This window comes from Nerophis lumbriciformis, linkage group LG18, assembly GCF_033978685.3.
Source record: "Nerophis lumbriciformis linkage group LG18, RoL_Nlum_v2.1, whole genome shotgun sequence".
NCBI lineage: Eukaryota > Metazoa > Chordata > Actinopteri > Syngnathiformes > Syngnathidae > Nerophis > Nerophis lumbriciformis.
Genome location: NC_084565.2, coordinates 43,077,482 through 43,090,526, shown reverse-complemented (window position 1 = coordinate 43,090,526; position 13,045 = coordinate 43,077,482). Strand labels below are relative to the sequence as shown.

General features: G+C 27.5%; 1 protein-coding gene across 1 annotated transcript in view; it reads right to left on the bottom strand.

Moving 5' to 3' along the window:
• The window catches only part of ptprfa (protein tyrosine phosphatase receptor type Fa), a 429,990-nt gene that overhangs the window by 131,917 nt on the left and 285,028 nt on the right, over nt 1-13,045 (bottom strand). The window contains exon 7 of the mRNA XM_061978426.1: nt 156-425. Coding sequence (XP_061834410.1) covers nt 156-425 — 270 coding nt within the window. The remainder of the gene's footprint in view (nt 1-155; nt 426-13,045) is intronic.

Below are 13,045 nucleotides of genomic sequence, written 5' to 3'. Positions count from 1 at the left end.
CATTTAGAGAATAAGGTCCTTTTTGAGGTAGTACTTTGGGTTATTTAGGGGGAATATGGTACTTTTTGGGGTTTTTGGGGACATTTAGAGAAGATGGTCCTATTTGAGGTAATACTCTGGGTTATTTAGGGGGAATATGGTACTCTTTGGTTTACCTTTCACGGTGATCTGGGCGGTGGTGTCGATCATGCCCAGCGAGGAGATGGCCACGCAGGTGTAGTTGGCCGACTGGCGGATGTTGGCCAGCTCTAAGACGTTGCGTCCGATGGGCATCTCCTCCTCGGGGGTCAGCTCGGCCTCGCCGCTCACCCACTTGACGTACGGCATGGGCGCGCCCACCGCCACGCAGGTCAGATTGACGCTGCCGCCGGGCATCACCTCGTGGTGGGTGGGCGGGATGGAGAAGCGGGGGGGCACGCGGCGAACTGCGGGGGGGGGGGCGAAGAAATGGAGAGGATGGGGACTTCCTGTTGGGACTGTTCTACTGTGCACCACTTTGGCTGTCCTATCAGGTTTTATGAAGACCTCTGAGCTCTTTTTTGGTGTCCTACCCATTAAAACCCCGCATGGCTTCCATCGCCTACCGAGACCTCCAATAAGTTTACTCTCCGTTTGGCCATACCACTTCGCCCTGGCTCATAAACACATTATAATGGGACTGTTTGTGGATGGAGCTTGTCATTGCAACTCTGTACAGTACAGGGTCCATTTTTTATTTTTTTACTATGACATCATTACGCTAACCCCCCAACCCACCACCACAAATAGATTGCAGTCCTATGGGAAACACTGACATCTTTTTAGGAAAGGTGCGCAGTAGAAACCTCATTTACACACACAGCCAGAACTATATAAATAAATACATTTTATTATTACTTTATGGCAGGGGTGCTCATTACGTCGATCGCAATCTACCGGTCGATCTCGGAGGGTGTGTCAGTCGATCACCAGCCAGGCATTAAAAAAATAGTCCTAAAAATGAGCGATCATAAATCGTCACTTTCGTCACTTGATTGACATTCACGGCACCCGAGGGTCTTCTGAGATGACGCTGGCCGCTGCCAGCTCATTAAAAATACCGACTGGAAGGCGAGAAACACTTTATTTCAACAGACTCTGGCGCCCGTACCTGTCGTCAAAACTCCAAAGACCGACTGCACAGTTGCACTACCAAAATAAGAGTCTCAGAAAGCTGGCGTGCACAAGCTCGCGAGCTACGGAGTTTGCCGACAATGTATTTCTTGTAAAGTGTATGCAAAGGAGTACGGAAGCTGGACAAATAAGATGCCAAAAACCAACCACTTTCATGTGGTATTGGACAGAAAGGAGGACTTTTTTTCTCCTCCATTCGAAAATGCGGACGTTATCATCACCACTGTCTGATTCCAATCAATGCAAGTCATCACAATCAGGTAATACACCAACTTATATTCTTGTCTTCATGAAATAAAGGAATCTATATGTGTTAAACATGCTTGTATTATCTTTAAACACCTTTAAGTTGTTAACAATATTAACTATATGTGTTAAACATGCTTGTATTATCTTTAAACACCTTTAACTTGTTAACAATATTAACTATATGTGTTAAACATGCTTGTATTATCTTTAAACACCTTTAACTTGTTAACAATATTAACTATATGTGTTAAACATGCTTGTATTATCTTTAACCACCTTTAACTTGTTAACAATATTAACTACCGGTATATGTGTTAAAGATGCTTGTATTATCTTTAACCACCTTTAAGTTGTTAACAATATTAACTACCGTATTTTCCGCACTATTAGCCGCACCTAAAAACCACAAATTTACTCAAAAGCTGACAGTGCGGCTTATAACCCGGTGCGCTTTATATATGGATTAATATTAAGATTCATTTTCATAAAGTTTCGGTCTCGCAACTACGGTAAACAGCCGCCATCTTTTTTCCCCGTAGAAGAGGAAGTGCTTCTTCTTCTACGCAAGCAACCGCCAAGGTAAGCACCCGCCCCCATAGAAGAGGAAGCGCTTCTTCTTCTACTGTAAGCAACCACCCGCCCGCGTAGAAGAAGAAAAAGCGCGCGGATATTACCGTACGTTTCATTTCCTTTGTGTGTTTACATCTGTAAAGACCACAAAATGGCTCCTACTAAGCGACAGGTTTCCGGTTCATGAAAAGACGCAATCTCTCCATCCGCACACGGACTACTATTTCACAGCAACTGCCTAAAGACTTTCAAGAAAAGCTGGCTACTTTCCGTGCATATTGTAAAAACAAGATAGCTGAAAAAAAGATCCGGCCAGAGAACATTATCAACATGGACGAGGTTCCACTGACTTTTGATATTCCTGTGAACCGCACTGTGGATACAACGGGAGCACGTACGGTGAATATTCGCACCACAGGGAATGAGAAGTCATCCTTCACTGTGGTTCTAGCTTGCCATGCTAATGGCCAGAAACTTCCACCCATGGTGATATTCAAAAGGAAGACCTTGCCAAAAGAGACCTTTCCAGCCGGCGTCATCATAAAAGCTAACTCGAAGGGATGGATGGATGAAGAAAAGATGAGCGAGTGGTTAAGGGAAGTTTACGCGAAGAGGCCGGGTGGCTTTTTTCACGCAGCTCCGTCCATGTTGATATACGACTCCATGCGCGCCCACATCACGCTGGTTTTTAATATATTATTAAAGTTTGACTGACCTATCTGACTGTTTTTTTGACATTCCCTTTAGCGCAGTTAGATGCGGCTTATAACACGGGGCGGCTTATAGGTGGACAAAGTTTTGAAATATGCCGTTCATTGAAGGCGCGGCTTATAACCCAGGGCGCCTTATGGTGCGGAAAATACGGTATATGTGTTAAACATCCTTGTTTTATCTTTAACCATCTTTAAGTTGTTAACAAAATTAACTATTTGTGTTAAACATGCTTGTATTATTTTTAACCACCTTTAACTTGTTAACAATATTAACTATATGTGTTAAACATGCTTGCATTATCTTTAAACACCTTTAACTTGTTAACAATATTAACTACCGGTATATGTGTTAAAGATGCTTGTATTATCATTAAACACCTTTAATGTATTAACAATATTAACTATATGTGTTAAACATGCTTGCATTATCTTTAAACACCTTTAAGTTGTTAACAATATTAACTATATGTGTTAAACATGCTTGTTTTATCTTTAACCACCTTTAAGTTGTTAACAAAATTAACTATTTGTGTTAAACATGCTTGTATTATCTTTAAACACCTTTTACTTGTTAACAATATTAACTATATGTATTAAACATACTTGTATTATCATTAAACACCTTTAATGTATTAACAATATTAACTATATGTGTTAAACATGCTTGCATTATCTTTAAACACCTTTAACTTGTTAACAATATTAACTATATGTGTTAAACATGCTTGCATTATCTTTAAACACCTTTAACTTGTTAACAATATTAACTATATGTGTTAAACATGCTTTCATTATCATTAAACACCTTTAATGTATTAACAATATTAACTATATGTGTTAAACATGCTTGCATTATCTTTAAACACCTTTAACTTGTTAACAATATTAACTATATGTGTTAAACATGCTTTCATTATCATTAAACACCTTTAATGTATTAACAATATTAACTATATGTGTTAAACATGCTTGCATTATCTTTAAACACCTTTAACTTGTTAACAATATTAACTATGTGTTAAACATGCTTGTATTATCTTTAAACACCTTTAAGTTGTTAACAAAATTAACTATTTGTGTTAAACATGCTTGTATTATTTTTAACCACCTTTAACTTGTTAACAATATTAACTATATGTGTTAAACATGCTTGCATTATCTTTAAACACCTTTAACTTGTTAACAATATTAACTATATGTATTAAGCATACTTGTATTATCATTAAACACCTTTAATGTATTAACAATATTAACTATACGTGTTAAACATGCTTGTATTATCTTTAAACACCTTTAACTTGTTAACAATATTAACTATATGTGTTAAACATGCTTGCATTATCTTTAAACACCTTTAATGTATTAACAATATTAACTATATGTGTTAAACATGCTTGCATTATCTTTAAACACCTTTAACTTGTTAACAATATTAACTATATGTGTTAAACATGCTTGCATTATCTTTAAACACCTTTAACTTGTTAACAATATTAACTATATGTGTTAAACATGCTTGCATTATCTTTAAACACCTTTAATGTATTAACAATATTAACTATATGTGTTAAACATGCTTGCATTATCATTAAACACCTTTAACTTGTTAACAAAAACATATATTTCATGAATAAGTAAATATAAATGATATATATGAATGAGGTAGATCCCCACGACTTGATCAATTGAAAAGTAGCTCGCCTGCAGAAAAATTGTGAGCACCCCTGCTTTATGGTATCGTGCGTTGAACAAAAGATATTTTGATTTAATCCGAGCAAATGTTATAATCTTTGTATTTTTTTTTTTTTTTACGACGTTCTTCAGGGCTGTTTAAACTTTTTCCACACAATGAAAAATCAAAGCATTTGGGCCATTTTGATATTATTGATTTTCAAAATACTAATTATTTTTTAAACCTTTAGGGCTGCCTCTCAGTCATAAAAATATTTTAAAAAGTAGTTGGTTTTTTTCCCAACGCTTGAATCTGTAGATTAACTTCAGATGTTCTCTGTCAATGTAAAGTTTGATTTGTTATATTTTATGCACTTTTTGTTTTTGTTATGGCAAACACACACAATATTATAATCAACATTTAATAATCAATGTTATTCAGAATAACATTGATTTTGAATCATTATTTTTCTTGGAGCGATGTCTATTAAAAAAAAAAAAAAAAAATCCCACTAAAATTCTCAAATAATTTCTGTAATAGTAGTTTTACAATGTTTTTAAAAAAAATAGCTGCGGGCCGTAAATGGCCCCCCGGCCGCACTTTTGGGCACCCCTGATGTTGTTATTTTATCAAACATCCAATAAAGGGAAATAAGCTCACACTAGTTTGGAAAATAATAGTTTCCTTTTTTTTTTTCCTTCCGGTAACTTTAGCAAAATATGAAAACATTATCATGATTTTCATACTAATTACAGAAGCCAAAAGCAGTGAAGTTGTCACGTTGTGTAAATGGTAAATAAAAAGAGAATACAACAAATCCTTTTCAACTTATATTCAATTGAATAGACTGCAAAGACAAGATATTTCATGTTCACACTGACAAACTTTGTTCTTTTTGGCAAATATGAGCTCATTTGAAATTTGATGCCTGCAACATGTTTCAAAAAAGCTGGCACAAGTGGCAAAAAAGAGTGAGAAAGTTGAGGAATGCTCATCAAACACTTATTTGGAACATCCCACAGGTGAACAGGCTAATTGGGAACAGGTGGGTGCCATGATTGGCTATAAAAGCAGCTTCCATGAAATGCTCGGTCATTCACAAACAAGGACGGGGGCGAGGGTCACCACTTTGTCAACAAATGCCTGAGCAAATTGTTTAAGGACAACATTTCTCAACCAGCTATTGAATATTTAGGGATTTCACCATCTACGCTCCGTAATATCATCAAAAGGTTCAGAAAATCTGGAGAAATCACTGCACGTAAGCCATGATATTACGCACTTTCGACCCCTCAGGCAATACTGCATCAAAAAGAGACAGGAGTGTGTAAAGGATATCACCACATGGGCTCAGGAACACTTCAGAAAACCACTGTCAGTAACTACAGTTGGTCGCTACATCTGTAAGTGCAAGTTAAACTCTACTATGCAAAGCCAAAGCCATTTATCAACAACACCCAGAAACGCCGCCGGCTTCGCTGGGCCCGAGCTCATCTAAGATGGACTGATGCAAAGTGGAAAAGTGTTCTGTGGTCTGCCGAGTCCACATTTCCAATTGTTTGGGGAAACTGTGGACGTCGTGTTCTCCGGACCATCCGGACTGTTCTAGGGTGAAAGTGTAAAAGGCAGCATGTGTGATGGTATGGGGGTGTATTAGTGCTCAATACATGGGTAACTTACACATCTGTGAAGGCACCATTAATGCTGAAAGCTACATACAGGTTTTAGAGCAACATTATCATGGACGCCCCTGCTCATTTCAGCAAGACAATGCCAAGCCAGGTGTTACAACAGCGTGGCTTCATAGTAAAAGAGTGCGGGTACTAGACTGGCCTGCCTGCAGTCCAGACATTGAAAATGTGTGAAGGCTAAAATATGAGAAGGGAGACTGTTGAACAACTTAAGCTGTACATCAAGCAAGAATGGGAAAGAATTCCACTTCAAAAATGTGTCGTCTCAGTTCCAAAACCTGTGTTGTTAAAAGGAAAGGCCATGTAACACACTGGTGAAAATGCCTTTTTTGCAATGTGTTGCTGCCATTAAATTCGAAGTTCATGATTATTTGCCAAAAAGAACAAAGTTTCTCAGTGTGAACATGAAATATCTTGTCTTTGCAGTCTATTCAATTGAATATAAGTTGAAAAGGATTTGTTGTATTCTCTTTTTATTTACCATTTACACAACGTGACAACTTCACTGCTTTTGGCTTCTGTAATTAGTATGAAAATCATGATAATGTTTTCATATTTTGCTAAAGTTACCGGAAGGAGAAAAAAAAAGTAAACTATTATTTCCAAACTAGTGTGAGCTTATTTCCCTTATTGGATGTTTGATCAAATAACAACATCAAGGGTGCCCAAAAGTGCGGCCGGGGGGCCATTTACGGCCCGCAGCTATTTTTTTAAAACATTGTCAAACTACTATTACAGAAATTATTTGAGAATTTTAGTGGGATTTTTTTTTTTTTTAATAGACATCGCTCCAAGAAAAATAATTGAAAAAAAAAAGTGTTAAATCATTATTTTTTAAAAGTAAATAATTTTTGCAAATCATTGTATTCTCTTTTTATTTACCATTTACACAACGTGACAACTTCACTGCTTTTGGGGTTTGTACAAGAATAAGTGTGTGTGTGTGTGTGTGTGTGTGTGTGTATTTTGTAATAGTATTTTTAGAATGTCTAGACACAAAATATACTGTACATAATTTATACAAACATGTTTTATTCATTACAAATTGGGAAAAAAAATAATTAAATAATTGCTAAAAAAATGTTTTTATTTTGTAATATTATTTTCAGAATGTGTAGACACCAAATATACTGTACATAATTTATACATGTTTTATTAATTAAAAATGAGAATTTTTTAAATTAAATAATTATTTAAAAAAACAAAATTTATTTTGTAATAGTATTTTTAGAATGTCTAGACACATAAAATATACTGTACATAATTTACACAAACATGTTTTACTCATTAAAAATTCGAAAAAAAAATATGTTAAATCATTATATAAAAATGTAAATAATTTTTAAACAGCATTTTTAGAATGTCTAGACACATAAAATATACTGTACATAATTTATACAAACATGTTTTATTCATTAAAAATGAGAATTTCTTTAAATTAAATAATTATTTAAAAAAACTAAATTTATTTTGTAATAGTATTTTTAGAATGTCTAGACACAAAATATACTGTACATAATTTATACAAACATGTTTTATTCATTAAAAAAAAACAACATGTTTTATTCATTAACAATTTTAACATAACATGTATTATTTTTAAAAAACTAAATTATTTTTGTAATAGTATTTTTAGAATGTCTAGACACATAAAATATACTGTACATAATTTACACAAACATGTTTTACTCATTAAAAATTCGAAAAAAATATGTTAAATCATTATTTAAAAAATGTAAATAATTTTTAAACAGCATTTTTAGAATGTCTAGACACATAAAATATACTGTACATAATTTACACAAACATGTTTTACTCATTAAAAATTCGAAAAAAATATGTTAAATCATTATTTAAAAAATGTAAATAATTTTTAAACAGCATTTTTAGAATGTCTAGACACATAAAATATACTGTACATAATTTATACAAACATGTTTTATTCATTACAAATTGGAAAAAAAAATTATTAAATAATTGCTAAAAAAATGTTTTTATTTTGTAATATTATTTTTAGAATGTGTAGACACCAAATATAAAATGATAATTTTTTTAAATTAAATAATTATTTAAAAAAAACAAAATTTATTTTGTAATAGTATTTTTAGAATGTCTAGACACAAAATATACTGTACATAATTTATACAAACATGTTTTATTCATTAAAAATAAAAAAAAACATGTTTTATTCATTAAAAATTTTAACGTAACATGTATTATTTTTAAAAAACTAAATTATTTTTGTAATAGTATTTTTAGAATGTCTAGACACATAAAATATACTGTACATAATTCACACAAACATGTTTTACTCATTAAAAATTCGAAAAAAAAAAAATGTTAAATCATTATTTAAAAAATGTAAATAATTTTTAAACAGCATTTTTAGAATGTCTAGACACATAAAATATACTGTACATAATTTATACAAACATGTTTTATTCATTACAAATTGGAAAAAAAAATTATTAAATAATTGTTAAAAAAATGTTTTTATTTTGTAATATTATTTTTAGAATGTGTAGACACCAAATATACTGTACATAATTTATACAAACATGTTTTATTCATTAAAAATGAGAATTTTTTTAAATTAAATAATTATTTAAAAAAACAAAATTTATTTTGTAATAGTATTTTTATAATGTCTAGACACTGTACATAATTTATACAAACATGTTTTATTCATTAAAAATAAAAAAACACACGTGTTTTATTCATTAAAAATTTTAACGCAACATGTATTATTTTTTAAAAACTAAATTATTTTTGTAACAGTATTTTTAGAATGTCTAGACACATAAAATATACTATACATAATTTACACAAACATGTTTTACTCATTAAAAATTCGGAAAAAAATATGTTAAATCATTATTTAAAAAATGTAAATAATTTTTAAACAGCATTTTTAGAATGTCTAGACACATAAAATATACTGTACATAATTTATACAAACATGTTTTATTCATTACAAATTGGAAAAAATAGTTTTTAAATAATTGCTAAAAAAATGTTTTTATTTTGTAATATTATTTTTAGAATGTGTAGACACCAAATATACTGTACATAATTTATGCAAACATGTTTTATTAATTAAAAATGATTAAAAAATATTATTAAATAATTATTTAAAAAAAAACAAAATTTATTTTGTAATAGTATTTTTAGAATGTCTAGACACAAAATATACTGTACATAATTTATACAAACATGTTTTATTCATTAAAAAAAAAACACATGTTTTATTCATTAAACATTTTAACGTAACATGTATTATTTTTTAAAAACTAAATTATTTTTGTAATAGTATTTTTAGAATGTCTAGACACATAAAATATACTGTACATAATTTACACAAACATGTTTTACTCATTACAAAATTCGAAAAAAAATATGTTAAATCATTATTTAAAAAAATGTAAATAATTTTTAAACAGCATTTTTAGAATGTCTAGACACATAAAATATACTGTCCATAATTTATACAAACATGTTTTATTCATTACAAATTGGAAAAAAAAATAATTAAATAATTGCTAAAAAAATGTTTTTATTTTGTAATATTATTTTTAGAATGTGTAGACACCAAATATACTGTACATAATTTATACAAACATGTTTTATTCATTAAAAATGATTTAAAAAAATGTATTAAATAATTATTTAAAAAAACAAAATTTATTTTGTAATAGTATTTTTAGAATGTCTAGACACAAAATATACTGTACATAATTTATACAAACATGTTTTATTCATTAAAAATAAAAAAAACACACATGTTTTATTCATTAAAAATTTAAACATAACATGTATTATTTTTTAAAAACTAAATTATTTTTGTAATAGTATTTTTAGAATGTCTAGACACATAAAATATACTGTACATAATTTACACAAACATGTTTTACTCATTAAAAATTCGAAAAAAAATATGTTAAATCATTATTTAAAAAAATGTAAATAATTTTTAAACAGCATTTTTAGAATGTCTAGACACATAAAATATACTGTACATAATTTACACAAACATGTTTTACTCATTAAAAATTCGAAAAAAATATGTTAAATCATTATTTAAAAAATGTAAATAATTTTTAAACAGCATTTTTAGAATGTCTAGACACATAAAATATACTGTCCATAATTTATACAAACATGTTTTATTCATTACAAATTGGAAACATTTTTTAGTAAATAATTGCTAAAAAAATGTTTTTATTTTGTAATATTATTTTTAGAATGTGTAGACACCAAATATACTGTACATAATTTATACAAACATGTTTTATTAATTAAAAATGAGAATTTTTTTAAATTAAATAATTATTTAAAAAAACAAAATTTATTTTGTAATAGTATTTTAGAATGTCTAGACACAAAATATACTGTACATAATTTATACAAACATGTTTTATTCATTACAAATTGGAAAAAAATGTTTATTAAATAATTGCTAAAAAAATGTTTTTATTTTGTAATATTATTTTTAGAATGTGTAGACACCAAATATACTGTACATAATTTATACAAACATGTTTTATTAATTAAAAATGAGATTTTTTTTAAATTAAATAATTATTTAAAAAAAACAAAATTTATTTTGTAATAGTATTTTTAGAATGTCTAGACACAAAATATACTGTACATAATTTATACAAACATGTTTTATTCATTAAAAATAAAAATAAAACACATGTTTTATTCATTAAAAATTTTAACATAACATGTATTATTTTTAAAAAACTAAATTTTTTTTGTAATAGTATTTTTAGTATGTCTAGACACATAAAATATACTGTACATAATTTACACAAACATGTTTTACTCATTAAAAATTCGAAAAAAAATATGTTAAATCATTATTTAAAAAATGTAAATCATTTTTAAACAGCATTTTTAGAATGTCTAGACACATAAAATATACTGTACATAATTTATACAAACATGTTTTATTCATTACAAATTGGAAAAAAAAATTATTAAATAATTGCTAAAAAAAATGTTTTTATTTTGTAATATTATTTTTAGAATGTGTAGACACCAAATATACTGTACATAATTTATACAAACATGTTTTATTAATTAAAAATGAGATTTTTTTTAAATTAAATAATTATTTAAAAAAACAAAATTGATTTTGTAATAGTATTTTTAGAATGTCTAGACACAAAATATACTGTACATAATTTATACAAACATGTTTTATTCATTAAAAATAAAAAAAAACATGTTTTATTCATTAAAAATTTTAACATAACATGTATTATTTTTAAAAAACTAAATTATTTTTGTAATAGTATTTTTAGTATGTCTAGACACAAAATATACTGTACATAATTTACACAAACATGTTTTACTCATTAAAAATTCGAAAAAAAATATGTTAAATCATTTTTAAACAGCATTTTTAGAATGTCTAGACACATAAAATATACTGTACATAATTTATACAAACATGTTTTATTCATTACAAATTGGAAAAAAAAATTATTAAATAATTGCTAAAAAAATGTTTTTATTTTGTAATATTATTTTTAGAATGTGTAGACACCAAATATAAAATGATAATTTTTTTTAATTAAATAATTATTTAAAAAAACAAAATTTATTTTGTAATAGTATTTTTAGAATGTCTAGACACAAAATATACTGTACATAATTTATACAAACATGTTTTATTCATTAAAAATAAAAAAAAACATGTTTTATTCATTAAAATTTTAACGTAACATGTATTATTTTTAAAAAACTAAATTATTTTTGTAATAGTATTTTTAGAATGTCTAGACACATAAAATATACTGTACATAATTCACACAAACATGTTTTACTCATTAAAAATTCGAAAAAAAAAATATGTTAAATCATTATTTAAAAAATGTAAATAATTTTTAAACAGCATTTTTAGAATGTCTAGACACATAAAATATACTGTACATAATTTACATAAACATGTTTTATTCTTCAAAAATTTGAACAAAAAATGTGTTAAATCATTATTTAAAAAATGTAAATAATTTTTAAATAGCATTTTTAGAATGTCTAGACACACAAAATATACTGTACATAATTTATACAAACATGTTTTATTCATTAAAAAAAACAAAACATGTTTTATTCATTAACAATTTTAACATAACATGTATTATTTTTAAAAAACTAAATTATTTTTGTAATAGTATTTTTAGAATGTCTAGACACATAAAATATACTGTACATAATTTACACAAACATGTTTTACTCATTAAAAATTCGAAAAAAAATATGTTAAATCATTATTTAAAAAATGTAAATAATTTTTAAACAGCATTTTTAGAATGTCTAGACACATAAAATATACTGTACATAATTTATACAAACATGTTTTATTCATTACAAATTGGAAAAAAAAATTATTAAATAATTGCTAAAAAAATGTTTTTATTTTGTAATATTATTTTTAGAATGTGTAGACACCAAATATAAAATGATAATTTTTTTTAATTAAATAATTATTTTAAAAAAACAAAATTTATTTTGTAATAGTATTTTTAGAATGTCTAGACACAAAATATACGGTACATAATTTATACAAACATGTTTTATTCATTAAAAATAAAAATAAACACATGTTTTATTCATTAAAATTTTTAACATAACATGTATTATTTTTTAAAAACTAAATTATTTTTGTAATAGTATTTTTAGAATGTCTAGACACATAAAATATACTGTACATAATTTACACAAACATGTTTTACTCATTAAAAATTCGAAAAAAAATATGTTAAATCATTATTTAAAAAATGTAAATAATTTTTAAACAGCATTTTTAGAATGTCTAGACACATAAAATATACTGTACATAATTTATACAAACATGTTTTATTCATTAAAAATTTGAAGAAAAAAAATGTGTTAAATAATTATTTTAAAAAAAGTTAATAATTTTTGCAAATCATTGTATTCTCTTTTTATTTACCATTTACACAACGTGACAACTTCACTGCTTTTGG